Source organism: Trichoderma harzianum, assembly GCF_003025095.1.
Source record: "Trichoderma harzianum CBS 226.95 unplaced genomic scaffold M431scaffold_12, whole genome shotgun sequence".
NCBI classification, from domain to species: domain Eukaryota; kingdom Fungi; phylum Ascomycota; class Sordariomycetes; order Hypocreales; family Hypocreaceae; genus Trichoderma; species Trichoderma harzianum.
Genome location: NW_020209260.1, coordinates 145,446 through 166,969, shown reverse-complemented (window position 1 = coordinate 166,969; position 21,524 = coordinate 145,446). Strand labels below are relative to the sequence as shown.

The 21,524-nt window shown below is 51.9% G+C and overlaps 7 protein-coding genes across 7 annotated transcripts; 1 reads left to right on the top strand and 6 right to left on the bottom strand.

Annotated features, from left to right (window-relative positions):
- Nucleotides 1–1,189: 1,189 nt before the first annotated feature.
- M431DRAFT_498328 (hypothetical protein) lies at nt 1,190–3,025 on the bottom strand (the record flags this gene model as incomplete). Its single annotated transcript, XM_024917682.1, has 1 exon — nt 1,190–3,025. The coding sequence occupies one exon, from the start codon at nt 3,023–3,025 to the stop codon at nt 1,190–1,192; it is 1,836 nt and encodes a 611-aa protein (XP_024770745.1).
- A 3,289-nt stretch (nt 3,026–6,314) lies between these two features.
- Nucleotides 6,315–8,425, bottom strand: M431DRAFT_93243 (glycosyltransferase family 8 protein; the record flags this gene model as incomplete). Its single annotated transcript, XM_024924453.1, has 7 exons — nt 6,315–6,607; nt 6,637–7,199; nt 7,268–7,326; nt 7,394–7,978; nt 8,129–8,235; nt 8,292–8,319; nt 8,387–8,425. 7 exons carry the CDS (start codon nt 8,423–8,425, stop codon nt 6,315–6,317), a joined length of 1,674 nt encoding a protein of 557 aa, XP_024770744.1.
- A 2,562-nt stretch (nt 8,426–10,987) lies between these two features.
- Nucleotides 10,988–12,355, bottom strand: M431DRAFT_93435 (hypothetical protein; the record flags this gene model as incomplete). Its single annotated transcript, XM_024924476.1, has 1 exon — nt 10,988–12,355. The coding sequence occupies one exon, from the start codon at nt 12,353–12,355 to the stop codon at nt 10,988–10,990; it is 1,368 nt and encodes a 455-aa protein (XP_024770743.1).
- A 1,143-nt stretch (nt 12,356–13,498) lies between these two features.
- On the bottom strand, nt 13,499–14,714 carry M431DRAFT_511179 (hypothetical protein). Its single transcript, XM_024919608.1, has 2 exons — nt 14,568–14,714; nt 13,499–14,511 (listed from the first exon to the last, which is right to left on the bottom strand). Exons 1-2 carry the CDS (start codon nt 14,628–14,630, stop codon nt 13,690–13,692), a joined length of 885 nt encoding a protein of 294 aa, XP_024770742.1. The 5' UTR covers nt 14,631–14,714; the 3' UTR covers nt 13,499–13,689.
- Nucleotides 14,715–15,037: 323 nt separating this feature from the next.
- M431DRAFT_511178 (hypothetical protein) lies at nt 15,038–18,066 on the bottom strand. Its single transcript, XM_024919607.1, has one exon. It carries the CDS (start codon nt 17,867–17,869, stop codon nt 15,425–15,427), a length of 2,445 nt encoding a protein of 814 aa, XP_024770741.1. The 5' UTR covers nt 17,870–18,066; the 3' UTR covers nt 15,038–15,424.
- A 194-nt stretch (nt 18,067–18,260) lies between these two features.
- M431DRAFT_511177 (hypothetical protein) lies at nt 18,261–20,363 on the bottom strand. The gene is made up of 4 exons (XM_024919606.1): nt 19,913–20,363; nt 19,746–19,837; nt 19,450–19,650; nt 18,261–19,393 (listed from the first exon to the last, which is right to left on the bottom strand). The coding sequence occupies exons 1-4, from the start codon at nt 20,008–20,010 to the stop codon at nt 18,588–18,590; spliced, it is 1,197 nt and encodes a 398-aa protein (XP_024770740.1). The 5' UTR covers nt 20,011–20,363; the 3' UTR covers nt 18,261–18,587.
- A 311-nt stretch (nt 20,364–20,674) lies between these two features.
- Nucleotides 20,675–21,500, top strand: M431DRAFT_93167 (hypothetical protein; the record flags this gene model as incomplete). The annotated part of the gene is made up of 3 exons (XM_024924444.1): nt 20,675–20,717; nt 20,774–20,985; nt 21,045–21,500. The coding sequence occupies 3 exons, from the start codon at nt 20,675–20,677 to the stop codon at nt 21,498–21,500; spliced, it is 711 nt and encodes a 236-aa protein (XP_024770739.1).
- Nucleotides 21,501–21,524: the final 24 nt, after the last annotated feature.

Sequence of the window (21,524 nt, the reverse complement as noted above, 5' to 3'; positions counted from 1 at the left end):
CGGAACTTCTTCCGAACCATGCACTGTAACTCTTTGCTAATTGTCTCTCTGACTTACATCGAACCATCCCTCTAATCACAAATTAGGTACCTCGAAAGAAAAAAGAAGTTCCCACCACTTGCCCGAACCATCAGGTACTTTCCAATACCCCCTCCCCTCCTAAAGTTTTACCAAATCAAAGTTTCTCTCAAGTACCTCTTCTTCCCATCCACCTTGCCCTCTTTTTTTTCGCGCTCTCGCTCTCTCGCGATTAATCCCAACTCCGGATACTTGACCAGTCTATCTATCCGGAGTATCGGAATTAAAAATCAAACATACAGCATCACATGAAAAAATGTCTCCGTCTTTTTCCTGATGGCGCCCGTCATCGTGTGTTTTTTTCGGAATTAGATAGCCGTCGCTGAATTGGTTAATTATTGCGAGCTCGGCGGTTAAGATCTCTTTGTGAAGCATGTTTTGGCGGTTGTTGAATCCTCGACTTGCTAGTGCTATTCAGGTAACTTGGTTGCTTGTAGTACTTCGTAGATGAGTCGTGGGTGTGAATATGCGCTTTAACAAACGTAAACACCTTGACACAAATGTTGAAACTTCATAACAAAATATGGAAAACATATACTATTCCTATTTTCATAACTTGATAGGTATGCTACTACATACTTCTAACTACTACTTCCAAAAAAGAAGAAGAACAAAATGCAACGCCCCATACGCCCACCAACCCCCCTTGATCAAAACAAGAGGGAGTTCAATGCCTTTCTCATACGTATGCCCTCTCCCATCTCGAGAGCACTCAAAAATCATTTCCCATACAATGCTCGCCCAAGTCCAACTCCATAATGCGTTTGTCCTCCCATACACACATTTCTCTGGTGCTTGCGCGCCGGATCAGTGGTTGTTTTTTATTTAGATATTTTGACTGTAACCTTATCCTGTCCCGTGTTAAGCTTCCCTTTTCGGCAAGCGGTTTTGTCCAATTTGACATGTGTTTGTTGGTGCTCCCCCTCATCTGTTTTGTTCCTCTTTCGAATGCATAAGCTGGATGGCCAAAGGTGTGAAAAAAAAAAAAAAAAAAAGACCTCATACGACAATGTAAATGAAGAGGCGCTCGATGGCGCCCGAAAAGATTAGTAAGAGGAAAAAGAGAAAGAGTAAAATGTCAATGAGGCCAAGCTATCGGCGATAGAACCATCTACCACGTCTCGGCAATGTACTGGCCAGCCTCCTTCTTGAGCTGCCAGAAGTTGCGCGCCTCCTCACGCTCCAGGTTGCCCTTGGCCATGGCGACGTCCACAAGGGCCTCCTCGACGCCCTCGCCCATGCCCTTGGAGCTACCGCAGACAAAGATGCGGCCGTCGACGGTGTTGATGATGCTCCATACGAGGTCGGCCTGATGTCGCACTTCCTCCTGCACGTATCGGCCCTCGCCGCGCCGGCTCTGCACCACGCGCTTGACCTCCTCCTCGTGGACGCCCCATTCGCCGCTGTAAATCTCGTCCAGCAGCGAATCTCGGATGCCCTGCAGCACCCACACCTTGTTGGCGCAGTTGGCCTGCTTCAGGCGTCGCTGCACGAACCCTCGGAACGGGGCAATACCCACGCCGGCTCCGATCAGGAGCATCGGGCCCTCGGCGTTGAACTGCTTGGCCAGGGGGTTCGCCATCAGGCCCTTGAACATGGGGATGTAAAACTCCGTCTTCTCCCCGGCCTCCTGCGCCTTGATGAACTTCCGGGCCTGTCGCTCAAAGAAGCCGGACCCCACACCGGTGCGAGATCCCTCACGCCAGTCTCCAGTCTCATGAACCGTGACGGCGATTTCAATCAGGCGGTGCTGCTTCTGGTCGCCCCTCTGGAACGAGTCGTGCGGGTCATTGGAGAGAGAGTAGAAGCGCGGCATGAGCTGCTGTAGGGTCGACAGCAGGTCATCCAGAGGAGGGTGAGAGCTGGGGAAGGCGTGCAGCAACTGGGAAATGCTAATGCTAGGACCAGATCGGAAGTCGCAGAAAGCGCCTTGTCCCTCTGCAGCGCAAAGGAAGTTGAGAATCTTCTTTTCGTTGTCGGCGGTGGCATGCTCGGCGAGCACCCGCAGCAGACCCTTTGTGGGAGGATAGGACTGGAGGTCTGCGCACCAGGTGAGCAGGTCTCGGCGGGTAGTGACAAGCTCGCGCGGCTTATCGTCTCCCCAGACGGTGGGCCAGCGGCCCTTGGTTGTCTTCAACAAGACAGGCTTATCCCGGAGGAAGCGAGGCACCATTAGGGCGTCCAGAACATCTTCCACGACGGCATTGGAGTTGGGGGCGACGACACCAATGGCACCGCCGACCCTGAAGTCGGTGTCTTCCTCCTCAGGATAATCTGTGATATCCAGGTCAAAGTGATATGTGCGCTTTTCGGCACCAGCCTTGGTCAGCTCGCGGGCCGTGTGGATCTTGGCGGCATACACATTATAAGGAGGGTGAGGCTGAACGAATCGCGGGGGCTGAATGGCCGTATCCACGGTTCTGAACTTTTCGAGGGGAATCTTGCTCAGGCTGGCGCTGTCGACGACCTCGCCGTCTCGCTCCAGAGAAATGGCAGAATCCGTAGGCGAGGACGGGCTCGGGGCCTTGGGGACTGAGGCAAAGGATATTGTCTTTTCGGGGAGGTCGACAATCTTGGTCAGGACCGTCGGGATGTCGCCAATCTTGAGGCCGAGGGACCGATACGCCTCGTTATCGGGTAGGGCGACCTTTTCGTATTCAATGCCGGCCGGCCTCGCGCCGCCCATCAAACAGCAGCCGCCGCCGCAGCAGCGAGTAACAAATTCGGCGGTCGTCTCGCCAGTGATGCGCTGAATATCACGGGCACTCTGAGCAATCAATCTTGTGGAAGCGCGTCGCTGGCGAGGCTGCACGGGTCGAAGCAGCTCTTCTTGATTGTCTGACTCGTCTGAGTAGGTCAACGAGGGGGCTATAGACTCTGCCTTTGGCGTAGTGGGAATTGCCTCGGCAGCCCCGAGGGACAGGTTCTGCACCCGCACAGACTGCATTATTTCTGTTGTCTTTTGTCTTTTTTATTATATTCTCAACGATCGATTGAAGAGTTGCGAGTGTCGGTATGTCGAAAGAGGAGGCAAAAGATAATAAAAAAGGGCCGTAGGAATTGAAAGAGTAGTCCTTCGGGCAAATCCGCCAAGGTAGCACCAGCAAACCGGAACGAGGCAAAAGGAAACTAAAGACCCGGAGCAAGGGAGATTAACGAAGATAGGAGATGCAGCGCCCCGACGAATTGGATCTCACGGGCTTTGCTGAGTCGTACGAGGAATGGGTTGATGTCGGAAAGGTTAAAGACGAAAGAGAATGGGGAGGGAAAAGCGAGTACGGCTACCCGAGGGTTTTCTGGCCGCTTTAGGTCTGTTCTGCTGGGGGAACTGGGGACAACTTCAGCCGAGAAGCCACACACATTTTGTCTCTCCAGTTATTTATCTGATCCATGCCAATTCGCGACCCCAACATCGGCCGTCTACGGAGCCTCCAGACCCGCTAAAAGCCTGGTTCAGCATCCCAGCTTCATTCAACGTTGCTTGGGATTTGACTGAATCGAGGGCCGAAATGGGAGGAAAAGTCTTTGTCCGGTCGCCCCCGAAGCGCTGATTGGCTGACAGGGGGCTGAGTCTGGAGTCTGGGCTCCGATGACTGGAGCCACAGGCAGCGCCACCATGATCTAATGATGAATGCTGATTGATTGATTTGATTGAATGAGTGAGATTGATTAGGTAGGCTATTGGGCTGATTGATAAAAATTTACCAATGCTAACGCACGGGGGGCGCACAAGCAAAGCAGCAGCACAGCAGCACAGTGGGAAAAGACGAGACATGCACCATCCGAGCCTCATTGCCGGGGGTCACACGCCTTATCAATCAATGACGGCATTCATTCTGTGTCGCTGCACCCGATGCTTTTTGACATTCCAAGAAACATGCACGCCCGCCCATTGCCCGCCCAAGAAGTATGCGTTGTAGGTCGTATTACTGTGCCTTTCGTATTACTGTACGCACCCGCATGATGGAAAAACCGCTCATCAGCATTACCCTTGGCTGAACAATCTGGCATCATCACCACCGAAAAAAATGGAAGAGTTGCTCCGCGACAAGCCGGGGGCTGCTTGCTTGCTTGCTATTGTACTTGCACATGTTGCGCCGCTCCCGGGCCCGCCACCCCCCAATCCTTGCCTTGTCCTCAACAACGCTGCGTCTTTTAAAATTGTCTCCCAGCGTTCCCCGGAAAATCAATTTGACGTATGGAGTATATAGCACTATGAATTATTACTGGTACAATATTCTGTCAGCTCAAAGTAATATAATAACTTTATAATAATACAGTCAGCGACAGTTCCTCAAAAGCTGCCCCCCTCCCTTGCCCAAGCCCAACGCCCTTGAATACAGTATCAAACTAGCAAAATTCTGCCATTCGTGTTCCATTTATGTGGTACCTCCTCTCCTCCTCCTCCCACAGTTTGCGTTACGCTAATCAACTCCTCCTTTGCGCCATTCCATTCCCAACCAAACAGCTGCCACCAAACTAGATGAGACAAGAGCAAGGGTCTTGTGGGCAATCCATCTCCCCCCCTCCTCTCTCCCCAAGAAAAAAAAATTATCAGATCCATCTTATCAATCCCATCTAATCTCCCCTTTTGCGGAGCTTGTTACTTTTGATTCATTACGCCCCCGATTTCGGTCGTCCGCAGCGCCGAGCCGAGTCCCAGCAGTTTCTGTGGAAGAACCATTCTGTCACATGTGATGGTTGTTCATGTATGTATCGTCGATGCCCATCTTACCCTCCCTTTTCCCGCTTGGCTGTCCGGGTAGCAAAAGCCAATCGAAAGCAAAACGGAGCAATGGCAGCATTCCATCAGCAAACTGTTGTGCTGCATAGATTATAGCCCCATGTAGTGAATACTGTGTGCATGGTGCATGTCAAGCAGCTGTAGATCATGGAGAAGAAAGTAAGAATGGGAGAAAAAGAAAGACAGCAGCTGGCTTGGACGGACGCAGAATGCCGTCGGTGAAGAAATCTTGACTCGTGTGCTCCCTATTCCGTACTACCTTTACGCTGTGTTACTTTACTAAATAGCAAAATGACTGATCCCGTGTCTCAGCGATCTCTTCGATAATCTAATCTCCCCATCTGATAAGATCTTGTTGAGCCCGGTCGCCCATCAGGTACATAGTCCGTCTTTTCCGGTGCCCAGCTGCTTCCCCCCGTACTAACGGAATGCATGGAACAGCCCAACAAACCCGGCTAGGCCAAATCTCTGCCTTTGCCAATTTCCGAGATCGAGCCACTCCTTCGTTCTGGATGAGCCGAGTTTGCCCCCCCTTGCTCTGGCAAGCTTATTTTCGCGTCCCGGCGGTGGCGTGACATTTCTTTTCTTTCTAACTGGGCTTCCAGAAAGCGAATACCAGGGGCGTTACGAATACGAGCGACGGGATCATATACCTCGGGACGAGAAACATGCTGTAGAAGTTTCTTTGCCTGGTAGTAAAGCTGTAGATCAAACATTAGCAAGTCTATATCTGATGATCCTAATGTACTCTCTCTTCTCTTGCTCAACCATTTAACGGATACGTTATACCCAATGAAGCGGTGTAGCTTCTGTCCTCTACCCTCCATTCTCACAGCATTCTTATCCTTGTGATATAGAACTGAGGATAAAGCGACTGCGTCTCCTGAAACTTCCGGTGCCTATTACCTATTGGCCATGCTGTGTATGGCAAAGGATCTGTAGCGAGTCTGGTACGCCGATGAACCGGCATCATGTGACATTTCTGTCGTCCATCAATAATAATACAACAATCTCAGCAACCTCAAAACAGACTACTCAAATCAACTCAAAAGGCAAAAAAGGGGTTCAGCACCCATCAAACAGTTTAACATATAAATGTATGTATATGTAATACGGTAAAGGTATGAAGAAAAATTGAAAAAAAAAGGGAACACAAATGAAAATGCTGACAAGCTCAACGCCACGCTCTGCACAGCACGCGATGAAAAGGTAAACTCGACAAATACCACTAAATGACGAGGCTGATGCAATCGCTATGCAGAGAGGGGTAGTCGTAAAGAAGAAGAAAGAGAAAAAATCAAGAATTATGCCCGTGAAGAAGAAATCCAAGGTATAAATAAAACCTCCCCCCTTTTTGCTTTCACTTTTTCCAACCAATACGCAAGTCCGATACATGTCGTTCCGCCTTCGTTACTGTTGTCGTGGTTTCTTTTCGTTTTCCAAACTTTTTTCTTTTTTTATTAAAGCTTTTTTACTTTCTTTGTCCTTGGCGTCATGACTTGCCAGCTTCTTCTTCATTCATCTTGCGCTCCAGACTCCTAGTTGCTGCCGCCGCTGTTCCCTTGACAGGCCGCGGACTCAGCACGACAGGAGTTGACTGCGCTATCCGAGTTTGGGATTCAGCAGAATTGGTCGATGCGTCTTGACTCGCTCCTCCTGGTACGCCCCCCTTGTCTCCCCCCAGCTTGCGCAATAGTATCGCCGACTGTTGTTGAGCGAGCTTCTCTAACTGCGCAGTGGGATCCTTGACATGAAACTCCACGTCAGCCACCCAGCATTTGTAGTCTATTTAGCTGCCTTAGCTTGATTAGTACGTACCCATTCGGACTGTGACGGCACGCCCACAGCTTCCGGCAGCGCTTTGCCAGCGGCATCGCGTCCCCGGGGAACTGGCGCCGGTGTGACCGGCAGGCTGGGCCGCTCCGCCTCAGTGGGGAAGTCAGTAACCTTGAAGGGACGCTGGATCTCTTCCTGCTCATCATCTTCGTCGTCATTCTCCTCTCCTTCCTTGCCCCGGCTACTTGATCGGTGGCGCTTCTCGACGGCGTCCGCATACTTGGAGATGCCGGGGACCTCGTCCCAGGCATTACCACGCGAGTATGTTGTCCAGGATGCTGTTCCGGCCTCGCTCTTGTTGTCCGACGCCTTTGACACGGGTGACTTCGGAGGCGACTTTGTCACTGATGAACGACCAGTTGACTTGGCAGCAGTAGGGCCGGAGCGGGAGGCACCCTGTGGCTGCAGTTCTGGCTCGTCACCGTAGAAAGATCTCGTAGCCTTGGGCTGGTTGGCCTCCCATGGGAAGATCTGACGGGGCGTCTGCTGGAAGTTGCCTCCTTGTGGTGTGTCGAACTTTGTGTCGGCCAGAGAGGCGTTCCTAGGTTGAACCAAGTTAGCTGCATGCACTTATTATGTTAACAGGTTGGATATGAACCATGGCCTTACTTTTGAGACTCGTAAGCTTGGTTGTAGTTTCCACTGCCGTTGGCAAGCTGAGAAATCTCCTAAACATCCCGCGTTAGCTACCACACTTGTTTCTAGTCGTAAGCACTGTATTTGCTGAAAACTCACCTTCTCGCGGTAGTGGCGATCATAGACTGCCCACCATCTGCCAACCATTTCGTCATAAGCAGAGCTGCCGTATGAGGCATTGCGGCTGGCCTTCCATGGCTTGTCAGGTCCAATGAAGTGAACCATGTTAATGCTGGACTGGAAGTGGCGGTAGGCGGGGAGGTATTGGTAGTGTGCAGAGGGAGTGACGTTGTAAGTAAAGGGCAGACGGTGGAAGTTGTTCTTGAAGTAGGTGTTGAGGAGACCCTGATCGGCACCGTCGAAGGAGATGCCCCTCTCGGCCAGGCCAACCATGGCGTGGTAGTCACCGTTGTTGGGCGTCAGGGCCATGACACCGGTGTTGAAGATGTCGGGCCAACCGATATCAGGGGAGGCCGCAAAGGCGTGTGGGAGGTCGAAGAGCTCATCGGGAGCTCGGTAGGCGACGACATCGGCGTCGATGTAGACAATTCGAGAGAATTGCGTCTGCTTCCACAGGTTGATCTTGGTAAAGGCAGAGTGCAGGTCGGCACGGTTCATGAGGTAGAGGTTGGCAGGCTTGTCATTGCGGATTCGAGGCACAGGCAAGACATAATCGTAGACGGTCTAATTCCCGCACAAAGAGGAGAGAGGCGAACAAGTCAGCAGATGATTCGTCTAGTATGTATGTGCGTATGTTTGTATCATATAGGTATGCACATCTATGCATATATCTACACAATGTACGGATAGGGCTTCCAGCTTTGAACAACATACCTTGAGCTGAACAATGGCATCAGCAGTCACGCCGTCGAGGGTGACCAGGACCGCGAGCTTCTTGGAGGTGCCGGCATCGCGCAGAGAGTGGGCAAGAACAAGAGCACCTGGAGAGGTTTAGTTAGCAACAGCATTGGGAGAGCTTCAACCAGGGTCAACGTACCAGGAAGATAGGCATCGTTCAACAGAAGCTGTAGGCCACGGGCGACAATGTTAGCTTGCTATCCTTTGATCTCTCGGCCAGCCAGGAGCACGAACCGTAGCATAGGCATGCTCGCCCCAGCTTGGATCAGCCATGATTGCGTATATGTGGAGCTAGTGACAGCTTGGAAAAGGCAGTAAGAGAGGGATTAAAACGCGGCGTCTGGCAAAACAGGCTCACAAAAACAAGACGACGAGCGAGCTTTACGGAGGAAGAAAAGCAGAGGGGAATGCGAAAACAGCTTCTGGAGCGGGACGGGGCGCGGTAGAAATAAAGAAAAAAAGAGTTGGGAGGCAACTTTATGGTGATGGAGGTTGGAATTGGGTACGGAGCTTGCCCGGTACAGTACAGTACATACGCCCATCCAATGGCAAAAAAAGGAATGGATGAAAGATGGGTGGCGTTTCGTCGAGGTACTAGCCATTGGGCTGGCGCTACTTGTTCGTGTCGATGGATCGAGGCTTTCCACGCTTGCTGTCATGGATCGACGATGTACCCCCAAGCTTGGGCGCAGTACAGTAACCTCAATTGAGTGACTGTTCCAGAGCTGTCCCGTTGCCCTGTCCTGTCACTTCAAGCTGCTATCAGTTTAGTTCGTCCTCTGTGGCACCCGCTGGCCATCGGGCTAATACGGGGCCTAAGGACCTTACCCGGGCCCAGCTCTGGCTGATGGCGGCCGGCGTGCAGCATGGCGTGCAAGCGAACCAGCATGCAGATGCAGACACGATGCGGCGCACATCAGGCAAATGTCATGCACGCCGCCACCCATCATGTCTGTCTGCTGTATCATGTATGTGTATGTACATCAAAACCCCTCTATGCAGTGCTGTGCAGTGCCCCTCCAAGGGAAAAACAGCCCCTCCAAAAGAAACCCCTCCAAAAACCCCTCCAGCTCGTCTCAGCCAACCAACCACGTGTTGTGATACTCGCTCGTCTTCCATCCTCATAACCGACCTCGTCTTTTTTGTATCGAATCCATGATAAAAACATCGAAGCGGTCAGCAAACCCATTCAAGGCTAATGAATCAATAGCGGCCCCGTTTGGATAAGAAACAAAACCAAGATCAGCACCAAGGTAGTAGTAGATGCCTAACCAAGGCAAACCCCGGGGCCAGCAAAAACACCGGAACGTCCAGATTGTCCCTGATTAGATACGGGCCAGCGCCACCACGACGGAAGCCAATTTACATACGAAACTAGCACCCAAGCTTCCAATGCGTCACCTTTTATGCACATCCCGGCCTCGCCATAGGCCAATGGTCCCCCAACAGCGAAAATTTTTTATTTCTCTCACCACTTGCCGCGCATGCAGGCTCGCATCTGGCCTTGCATGAACAAGGAAGAGGGAAAGTGGAAGAAGAGAGGGAGAAAAAAACGCTCGCAGGTCTGGTCTTCCTTTGGCCACTTCTCTCTCTCCCGCCCCCCTTCGTGGATCCTCTACCCGAGTTAGCAGCAGAAAGGGCTCCGCAGTTGGGAATCAGTGCTTCTCTGCCCTCTCGGTTTGCTTTGCAGATAAATAGAAATCGAGGCCCAACGCGCGCAGTCCGTCGGGCTCACTCGCAGCAAACTGGTTATCAGTTCCATGCAAATGCGCGCAATTCGGCCGCGGCCGCTCCTCATCACGTACAGGACATGCTTGCCTTCCCGCCGTCCTGATTAGCTAGACCCGGCCAACGGGGCCCATTTCCGATGTACTGCGAGGCTGCACCGGCGAGAGAGAGAGGAGGCTTGTCCTTTGCCTCCTCACGCCATTGGGAACTTCTTCAACGTCGGGCCGTTAATACTTTATTACATGGTCAACGTCGTATCTGGCCGCCTGTCCTGTCAATGGCCTTTTCACTATCAGCCAGCCCCCTTCCTTTGCCTTTGACCCCTCCTTTGGCCCGTGGCCTGTTTTGCTGTCTGCCTGCGAGACCATCCGGGTAATGGAACGCCAAATTGATACCTAAGCCGTCTCAACAGTTTTTTTGCTTGTCGGGCAGAATGCTCCCATCAGCTTCCGTATTCCGTTGGTAGAGACGCGTCTCGACAGTGCCCTAGGGATGGGGCCCGGGAGCTGCAGCTTTCGAGTATACCCAAACAACACCCACCTTTTTGCGAAATAAATAGCTCTCCACTTCGTCTCTTTGATGAAGCTTCCTCCTTGCCAACGATCCAGATGCTCCGTAGTTCTCCACTATCCTCGTTCCCCCGCACCTTGGAATTGCAAAAGAGCTGCCTTGAGCATCCATCTGGCACCGTAATGGTAAAGAGGAAGACGAGGATGGTTGCCTCTGCCTCTGCAAGACAAGCAATGCCTCCCAACGAAGCGGCTTTTACATGTGATTTCTGACAATGCTGCAAGGTAAAAAGTCTAGCCAACTTCGCATGGCCAATATATTCGAGCTACTGTACTATACGGGCATTCCAATTGTGCCCCCTCCATCCTTTGCCCCTCTTTGTAAGAGCTAGGATGCTGAATTAATACTTCGTAATATTCCAAAAAGTGATACGATACTAACGCGTCAATGACTCCATTGCATGCCCTCTTCCTTTAATAACGAAACAACTGCAGAAATGGTGAAGCAAAGTGCAAGCACCAAACAGAAAAAAGCCTCTCTCATGCACGACTGCATGAATGCATGCGTCCTACGCTCCAAATCTCTCATATACCAACATCAAATGTCCTTCTTGTAGGCATGCTCGGGCTTGTGAGTGGTCTCGTAGTCAATATGAACATAGGCCCGCTCAACGTCGGGCAAACTCTCTAGCTTGAACTGCAGCTCTTCGGCCACATCGTGCGTCTCCTGGAGCGTCCGCGTCGGGTCCATGACAATGTCCACTTCAGCAATCAGCCGCGGGCCCGAGTGGTAGACTCGCACCGTATCAATGCCTTCAACGACTTCCGAGTGGGTCAAGCACACGTATGTGATGAGCTGCTGCATGTCTAGAGGCGCGACGACACCCACGAGCAGTAGGAACTCGTTAAATGCAGTATACAACCAGATGCTGGAGGTGAAGATAGACAAGAGAATGGCGCCCATTGGGTCAATCCACCACTCCAGCTTTGCACCACCCACCGATGTCAAGATACCAAAGCCGTTGACGAGCAGGTCGTTACGGTGATCCTGCCACAGAATGTTCACCTGGCTATATTTGTCCTTGAGAGACCAGCAATACAAGAAGAGGGCGAACTTGGTCGCAAACGCCGCGCAGACGGAGATGACCGAGGGGAGATGGAACTTCTTCTCGCTATCACCGCTTGCCAGTTCCTTTGCTGAGAAGGCGATGATGATGAGGGCTACAGCGCTCATGAGGAAGCAGAAGACAATGTTGCCCACTGTCTCGAGCCGTGCCTTGCCGGCAGGAAAGCGTCGCGGATCAACACTGCGAATGGCGCGGTTCGACAGAATCAGAGCGAGGGTACTGAGCGGGTCAAAGATAGCATCGGCCATGGTTGTGAAGAGAGACAGAGAGCCGGACGTAATGGCCGCGTAGAGCTGAAGGGCCGTGAGGACAATGTTGGCCGCGAGCGAGCCATAGATGGCAATCTTGAACTTGAGCTTGTCTTCTCCCTGCTCGATGCGGGCTTCCTCTCGATGGTCCTCAACCGACTTGAGCATCCGTTCGATGGTGGCATTTTGGTTTTCGTAGAAGCCGCGGACTTTGCGGTGGTCGCTTTTGGGCGCGTACTTCTTGGCCCCGTTGGCACCGTCCCTCTTACGAGATGAATTGGCCTTGATCTGCTCGAGGTCCGAGTCGGTTTTGTAAGAAAAGGACAGGCCGTAAGGATCGCTCTCGGCCGACAGACGCGGGACGCGAGAGCTGCGACCCGCGGTGGACTGCCTCTCTACGTCTGCGCTTGTGAAGTGGTGGCGCTCTACTGCATCGTGATCGGCCACCTCGACGGCCTCAACGCCTGTGCTAGACGCATCATGAACAGCAGGCGATTTCGAGCTGCTGCGGCTGGAGGATGGCGGCTGGAGGCGCTGGAGGTTGAAGACGTTGGGGTGGTGAGTGATGGTGTTGCTTGCGTCGGGCGTCATGGTGAACGATTCAAGGGGTGATGAATCGGGCGATGCCGTTGTTCAATTGCCACCGAAAGCCTGGAGAAGACAATCAAGAGTCGCTAGCAACCAATACTTCGGCGTGTTAAGTATTATCCCAATTCACCGGTAGGTCCGAAGGAGACGCGAGTTCGGCGTGGGGGGTTTCACTTCGCCACGCAAGGAGGCCTCGTAGAAAGTCTTGGCTGACCAGGGATCTTCAAGGCTCAACAGATCAGTGCTGATCAAGGACAGAATAATGTCCAAGACGCTAAAGCAAGAGGATCGATTGGCCCCGAGGTTTGATGATGAAAAGGCAAGCCAGATCGAGATAAAGTAAGCTTGATTGATGCCAGGGGCACCGAGTAGAAATTTGACGATACGGGCCGATAGCTGCTGTGGAGAGCTCGCAAATAAAGGGACTCAAGCTGTGGCGGGATCGGTGGGCGTGGGGGCTTCGGGCCAAGAAAGGAGATACGCTGAGGGTAATAAAAACGAACAAGATGGTCGGGTTACTACATTTCAGCGGTTGATTGATGCTCGTCCTAGATATGGGGTTGAGTTTAGATGAAGAGAAGAAAAAAATTGAATAAACTAAGAGATTGATTGAGCTTATGTGGAATGGAACATTTTACCGGCTGCAGGAAAGCACCTCTGGAATTGCTCCTGCTCTCCTTTATTCTCTCCTACCAACGAGCCAAGACGCGGATTTGCGCAGGACGCGAACGGATCAACCAACGTGGTCGCCATTGTCTGCTTCCATAGGCGGCATATTCCTTAGTAAGCTCATGAGCCAAGTAAGTGCCTGTAAGTGCGTTGGGAAGAGATTGGCAATTCAAACTCCAACACGCAATACGGCGATGAGGCAGAACGAGCAGAAAAGCCAGGGTCGTTACACATGAAGTAGACGGTTTAAAAATAAACTGCTTAAGTGCAGCGGGAGCATCTAGATCTTAAATGGAATCTCGATCAAAGTCTGGCAGCGGCTCTTCGGGCGACTCCGGAACCATCCAGGTTCCCCAGCGGCGGCTCAAATTCGCCGACCCACGCCTGCGTATCAGCCCATTTGCTGCAGAGCCTTTATCACACATATCAATATGGTTAGCTGCGGCTGCTATCTTGCATGAATCGTTGAAAAAAGATCAGTAACATAAGCTGCATTAATACGTCGAGAGGTTAGATTATTATATGTAAGGGGGTAGACTACATGTACGGATAGCTTGGCTGCATCTCAGTGTAAGCAGCCAAAGTTGGTCAACTATCCTAAAAAAGAAAATGGAAGGGAGGAAAACGCCATTATGCAAGTCTCAAAACAACAAAGCTGGTGAACCCCCTTACAGCTTCGGTTCGATTTTAGATCGCTTCAGGATCCAGTCAATAACGTCCTTTGTGTACTCGTCCTTGCAGTGGTCCGCGTGAAGCTGGTGGTATGCGCCTTCATACGACTTGGTCTCTCTGTCCTCAACGGCCGCCTGCTCATTGACAAACTTGACAGCCGCATCGTAACTGCAAGTCATGTCGTTTGTGCCGTGAGTCAGTAAGATGGATTTCACATCACCGCCCAGCTTCACTCCCCCAGATGAAAGCAACGCTGTACGATCCAGCAGCGACGCCAGGCCCTCCAGCGTGCCGGTGTTGTGGCACAGCTCGTCGTTCCTGATGGACTCGACGACTTCCGGATCGCGACTCAGGTGCTCCGGCGGAACCACATGCTTGAGTTGATGCCGCGGCAGCAATCGCCCGACCAGCCTCCCCAGAACAACCTTGACCACGCTGGGCTCCTCGCCCTTGGAGAAGCCGATGAAGGGCGCCTCGAGGATCCAGCCCCGGATCTGAGCCACCAGCTGCGAGTGCTTCGCATCGCCCGCCAGCGTGAGGACCTCGCCGCCGCCCATGGAGTGGCCCATGACAAACACCGGCACGTCCGACGGCAGCTTCTCCTGGATGAAGGCGACGATGTCGGCGACGACCTGCGCGGTTGGGCCGGTGAGACCCTTCTCCGCGGGCCGATTCACGCTGCGGCCCCAGCCGCGCTGGTCCCATGCGAAGACCTGGATGCCGTGCTCGGCGAGCTTGGGGAAGAAGTCGTTGTAGCGGTTGATGTGCTCGCTGAAGCCGTGGACGAAGATGAGCTTGGCGATGACAGGACCCGTCGGCTGGGGACGGCATTAGCATTGAGGCAGCGTTCACATGTGAAAATAGTTCAACGAACCGTCCACGTCTTGGTGTAGAGGCTTGCATCGCCCGCTTTGAATGTCCCCTCTGTGGTTGTCATGGCTGATTTGTATGATGTTTCTCTGATATTAAAACAGCTGGGGTGGACTCGCTCTCAGAACCAACAAAAGCAGAACGAAGACGGATCGCAAGCTGAGCTGTAACATGGAGCATGAGACGCGCTGGAGTGCAGCCCCTATGGCAGCTCTAGTGCCTATTGCAAGGGTACCTGTATCCAATTAGCGGTCCACGGGTCTTTTCAGTGGGGCCGCGGGTAGATCCCAGCCCGAGCTTCCTCGGTAGAAGCCACAATGGATGTCGTCTTACCCTGCTACAGTTATATGGATTTGATCTCCAGGGCTTTGTATGAGTTGAGTAGTCCGTATATAGACCAGCTCCTCAATTGAAACTACGTTATCAGGTGATTGTGAATAAATGGGAAGTAAGAACGGGAAGAGAGCGGTTGAAGCACTCTGAGACCATGTAATTCCATCCTCAATATAAGCGACATAGCAAGCACATAACCAAGATGAAAATTCATATTCTCTCAACTCTCTTTTATGCCCCTCTCAGATATAATACAAGTTCCACAGCCTGCTATCCTCAAGACATCGTCCTCCAAGGCACGAGTTTGAGCGGAGTTATTACTACAAGATCCATACCTAGTACTTATGAGTGCCGCCATCCCAGGGGGCATGCTGACCTCTATGTACAAAACGTTTCGTTTTGCTCCTGATACACCAACCTTGCCGCCGAAAATAATTTACAAAATTTATCAATCAAACAATCAACTTCCCCCCTCTTTGATGTATATATGTGTGTTTTCTTTTCTTTAGACACCCATCGTGTATGCGCTCAAGGGCTTCTTCCTTTATCTTCTGATGTCAGAGAAGCCTTTTCTCTGTTCGCCTCTTCCCCTTCTTCCACGAATCTCTCCTGGTCTTCATCTCTGGCGAGATCATCCTCAATCTCCTCAAATTCTGTAATGTGGGAAGTGGCCTCTGTGGAAGGCCGCTTCTCGGGGATCTCGCCACCACTCATCTGCCACTCCATCAGTTTGCTAAAGGCGCTTTCTTTATCAGCAGCAAGCTTGACATAGCTGCCAATTTCAGCCACCTTTCCATCCTTGTTCAGCACAATGATGAGGTCGGACCTCTTGATCGTAGACAGTCGGTGGGCAATGGATATGGTGGTGTTGTGTCCACGGAGCAGCCCCGCAAGCGCTTCATTTACCAATGTCTCTGACTCTGCATCCAGAGCCGAAGTAGCCTCGTCGAGAATCAAGATATCGGGGTCCTTGAGCAGTGCCCTAGCAATGGCAATGCGCTGCTTTTGACCACCGGAAAGCTGGGATCCTCGGGCGCCGACCTGTGTTTCAAGGCCTTCAGGCAAATCACTGATAAATGTGCAGTTTGCTCTCCTAGCTGCCGAAATAATTTCCGCGCGACTTGCATGTGGCCTGCCGTATGCGATATTTTCAGCAATGGTGCCTGAGAACAGTACAGGCTCTTGAGACACAACACCAATGCGCCGTCTCAGCGACTTGATGTTCATTGTTGAGATGTCGACACCGTTGATGGTAATAGATCCGGATGTAGGATTGTAGAATCGCAAAAGCAACGACGCAACTGTCGATTTGCCGCCTCCTGATGGGCCAACGACGCACACATTGCTACCAGACGCAATTTCAAAATCTAAGCCGTTGAAAATCTTCACTGCAGGCCTGGTTGGGTAGGCAAAATGAACGTCGGAAAATCGAATGGTGCCCTGAGCTGACTTGACGGGGAATCCGACCGTCTGGTGAATGGTGGGTTTCCGATCCTGTAATTCGAACAATCGACTTGCGGCACCAACGCCCTTCATGAGCTCTGAGTAGAAGCCTGAGAGACCAAAAAGACTGGAGCCTGCAAATGCAGTATACATCATGAAAGAAGTCAGATCTCCCAGGGACATGGCGCCGGTCCTCACGAGATTTCCGCCGACAACTAACATGGCCAGAATCGTCATGTTACCAGCCCAGCCCGTTGAAGCGAAGAAGGTTGCAGCAATGAGGGACTCCTTTTTGCCAAGAGCAAAGATCCTGCGGACCTGTCTGTTGTACCGCCCAACTTCTTGAACCTCTCCAACAAATGCCTGGCTGGTCTTGATATTTCCAAGTCGCTCTTCCGCAATCTTTGTCAAGGTACCGAGATTTTTCTGTATCGACCTGCTCACATTTCGAATCGCTCGTCCGTAAAAGAAGGCACCAATAGCAATGGGTGGGAACATGAGGCACAAGATGCCAGTAAGCTTGGCACTCGTCCAGATCATGATTGCGAATCCAGCACCACCGCTGAAGACTGCTCGAAGTCCATCACTCAAATTGGAAGTAATTGATTTGCCAACAATGACGGAATCGGAACCAAGTCGTGAGATGAGATCACCAACTCGATTGGCATCGAAGAATTCAGCATCTTGAACATAGGTTTTCCTGTAAAGCTGGGACCGTAATCTGGCGACGACTCTCTCTCCGATGATACGCAGCAAAATGACTCGTCCAAAGCTGGTCATGGCTCCAAGTGTGAGAACGCCACCAAGAGCCATGAAAAACTGGTTCAAGGAGAGACCAAAGATGTTAACGTCATCGATGTTGCCCTTTGTCGAGATATCCAAGATGCGACCGACGGAAAATGGAATCAACATGGTAACGCCGGAAGAGATCATAAGGAAGAAGAAAGCCAGGCCCAGCCACCGAGCTTCGGGCTTGGCGATCGAGAGTAGCCTCCATATTTCCTGAAAGCCAGCCTTCGATTTGGGCGTGCCTTCTTTAGATAACCTAGCAGATAGATTGACTTGCGCCGCATTGGCTGCCCGTTCGCTTTTCTGAAATTCCTGGTTGGCTTCGTCCTCATCCGTATCCTTTGTCTGCCTTGTAGGCTCTAGCGTTTGCCGAGTCGCATTTCCGCTATTTGATTGGATTTCCCGCGCGGCGAAAGAAGTACTGGAGAATTGGCGAGCTAGTTGCAGAATGCGTCCATGGCCCGAGGTTGACGGGCCTCCAATGGCCGAATGCGATAGAGACTGAGATTGTTGTACCTGAGATAGACGTAGAGACCCTGCCAGCGAATGGAAGCCGGCAGGGCTGAAAGAGGGCAGAGTGCGCGAACCAGAAACCGGCGGGCGAAGGAAATACGGCTGTTGCAACAGAGATTCGGGCTTCGAGAAGTGTTGCGACAGAGCTCGACTTGAGGCTGCAGATTCTTGCGAGCTGCTGGCTGCTAGCCTGGCAGGCAGCGCTCGTCGCAGCGCCCCGGCATTCATGATAACCGAGGGGACGCCCAGCGGTTCAGCATCGAATTGCTGGGAGCCGATCGGAAAGAAAAGCCGTGGTCGGTGCTGAAGCGGTGATGTGATCCGGTAGCGTTGTAGAGGAGAGAAGGGAACAAGAGGCGGCTTGGAAAAAGATTTCCAATCACCTAGCACATTGCTGAACTAGGAGGTTCCGTCATAGTCGCGGCATTTACAGCTGAAAGCGCTGAAAGCTGCTGCATGCGCAAGGCGGCAACTCCAAAGCGCTAGTTAGTGGACATAGCTCGGCCGAAGGTCGGCCTAACGTGGATTTGCTTGAGCTCCGGACTCCGTACGGGCATGGCGCCGAGCTGCAAGGTCCGAGTCCCGAAGCACATGTAAGGAATCTGTCTGTGAAAGCAACCTGAACTGAGGTGCTTATATCTTATATTTACACCTAATCTTAGGCACATACCAAAGTACTACGACTAGACATGATGCGTTGAATTGAACTGAACCGTGTACTGCCTTTAGTCACGTCCCCAGTATTGAAGAAATCCTGCATCGTACATTCCATACACAACCCTAACAAACTCAAATCCTATGCTGAGGATGAAAATACAACTGGAAGCATGCGCCGTAGAAAGCCAACCCACTACTACCCAAAGGCCAGGATATAGCTTGTTCCGTATAGTCAGATTCCATCTCGAAGAAGCAATCTGACACCCCCCGCACAGAATCCTCAATCAAATCAAATGTCACCGCCTTCCTTCAACATCTCTGCCACCTCGGTATCTATCTCACCATCGTTGCCGAGATCGGGAAAGTCGTCGTCATTGTCCACTCGTCGTCTTTTATTGGACCCGTTGGTTGATATGGGGAGCGACTGAGTGTACGTTGAGACCTTGGCGGAGGAAGGTTCAGTTGCTGGGACGTCCTCAGTGGGCTTGATGTCGTCGTCTTCGCCATAGTCGATGCTCTCTGGTCTAATGTCCTCAAAGTCATCGTCCATGCCTGGCGGTGTTAGAGCCTCCATCTCTGGCCGGTCAAGCTCGGCAGGAGGGCCACCAGATTCCCCTTCTGTATGCGCTCCGTTGCTATCCGCAGGTCCGAGTGCTCTCATGATAGCTACCTCAACCTGCTGCTTCTTATCTTCAATCTCTCGTTTGCGGCCCGACAGCTCGGAAGCTGCATTCCTTTCATTTTCCAAGGCCGCTCTGTTTGAGTCCAGCATCTTTTCCAGTCCCGAGATTAAACTCTCTCGAGCCTTGACGCACTCGGCTACCGCACTCTCAGCGCTCGCAAGTGTCTTGAGCAGCCCATTGAGGCGAGCTGCATAGACAGGCGCTGACGGGGCGGGTACTGTAGGATCGACTTGCTTTTCATACTCTTGGTTCGCTGAAGCAATGGTCGTCTTTAATGGCACGCTTAGCTTGGTGACCGTCTGATGAGCAGACACAAGGGGCGTGAATTCTGAAGGCACAGAGGGGGCAGCCGATGATCCAAATGGGGAACCTCCGAAACCGGGCTTAACAGATCCGCGAGCTTTATCCAACTCTGTTTCCGAGATTAGCATTCATTCACAACCAAAAAGAAACTGCAAAGGTACCTACCATTTAGACGCGACTCTATAGCAGCCTGAATCGGAGCCTCGAAAATAGCTCTGTCTTTCCAGACGTCAATGACACGTCGCAGTTTGCCTTGAATCTCAGCTGGCGCTCCTTTGTAGGCCACTGCGGCTGCTTCTGTAATAACCGGAGAGAAGGCGATGATAAAGTCCTCCTTATGGCGGATTCTCGACTGCTGCGCAACCTCTTTCCACAAAGTGTTAGCATCCGTCGTTGCGTGAGCATGCTGTAAATCCTTATTGAAAGGGTAAGGACGTATATAATGGTTGTGGAATGCATACCGTTCGCAAGGTAAACCAGGCTCAGTCGTTTCGTGCTAGATGAATCTTTCAGTCGCTGCATCCAGAGCGCCACCGTGCGATCTGCGTGCCGTCTGAAAGTATTGGATTGATCAGTACCTCTGTCACATTCAAAGTAGAATTGCTCATATTCAATAGAGGTTGCTTACCTATGAAACATTATCCATTGGGCCGCCGTTGCGATGCTGTCATGGCTCTCATTCAATGCTGACAGACGCGCCAGCACCGAATCGTCGTTGTACGCCATTATTACGATGCTTGATCCTTTGTAGCAGTTGACGTATGAAGCTGAGGCAAATGCACACACGGCGTTCCGCCGCTTGATTCTACGGGCGACGTGCCTTATTGGAGTAGATTGGCCTTGCGACGCGATGGAAAAGGTCTACAGCAAGCAGTGGATCTTGACCTTGGAGCTCCAACTGCAAGCTTGCGATCAGCTAGTGGAAGTGCAATTGAGGCAGATCAGGCCCAAGTCAGGAGACAAAGCGTTGCCTGTCAAATCAACAGCCCAACACAGAGGAGGCAAGGAAAAACTAAAAATGGTCGTGGGCAAAGGAGTATCAACTAATAGCATCCAACATCAAGGAAGAAAGTTTGACGAGAGCTGGAGGCTTGGGAGATACCTGGTAGGTCCATCGAAAGACCGGATAAGTGCAAATGCTAGCGGGCTTGTACCGCATTATGCAATATTTTAGCGCAGAGCTGCGTCTCACGTTGCCTCACCGCCCGGCAGAACATGGTAGCAGTAACCAGGGACAACAGGGAACAGATGGTCACTGCTAGCGACCTCGTTGCGCAAGCTGAGCAAGACCAACCTTACACACTCCTTTGTCTGGATTTGCCATTCGCGCTGTGCTCTGGCCACGATCTTCTTTATTGCACGATTACAGTTTCTTCTACGATAATTCACCATGGCTGACCGATTCCCCTCGCTCGAGGACTTCGATTCCGGAGGTAAGCTCCTGAACGGACACAGCCAACCTTGATCCAAGTTAACCACTGCCTATCAGCGCAAACCGATATCAAGGAAGTTTCCGACGAACCCACTGCTGAAGACTTTCTCGCCAGAGAAAAGGCTCTGCTTGGCGATGATGCGAACCAGTTCACGACAAGTGATGACGCAAACGCATTGGCCGACGCTGGTGGAGATCTCCTGGGCGAGAGCAACGCCGCGGCATCGACCTTTGAGTCCCAATTTCCAGACCTTGCCAGTCCAACTGCTGTGGGTATACGTCGAGCATTCCAACGAATTCCGAGGCGCTAACAAGGGTCGTCATTCAGGGCTTGGCTGGAGTGGATGGAAACATCATGACTGGCCCGTCTGTAAGCTACAACTCGGGTTACCAGTCATACGCTGTTGATGAGGAGGAGCCGGAAGTCATCAAGCAGTGGCGCGAGGCCCGCGATGCGCAGATTGCAAAGAGATCCGAGCAATTCGCCGCTCAGCGAGAGGAAACGATACAGGAAGCTCAACGGAACATTGATGACTTCTATGACAACTACAACTCCAAGAAAGAGAAGGGCATTGCGCAGACACGCAAAGAGGCAGAGGAATTCCTTGCCAGCAGGGAGGATACGGTTTCTGGTGGCACAAGCTGGGACCGCATTGCTAAGCTCGTGGACGTCAGCGGAAAGGGGGCCAAGGGCGGAGCCGCCGGATCTGGCAAAGAGCGTTTCCGTGAGATGCTGGTGAGCCTGCGCAAAGACGAAAAGGCTCCTGGTGCAACGGGCTACTAATACCCGGTGGACTGAGCTTTACAA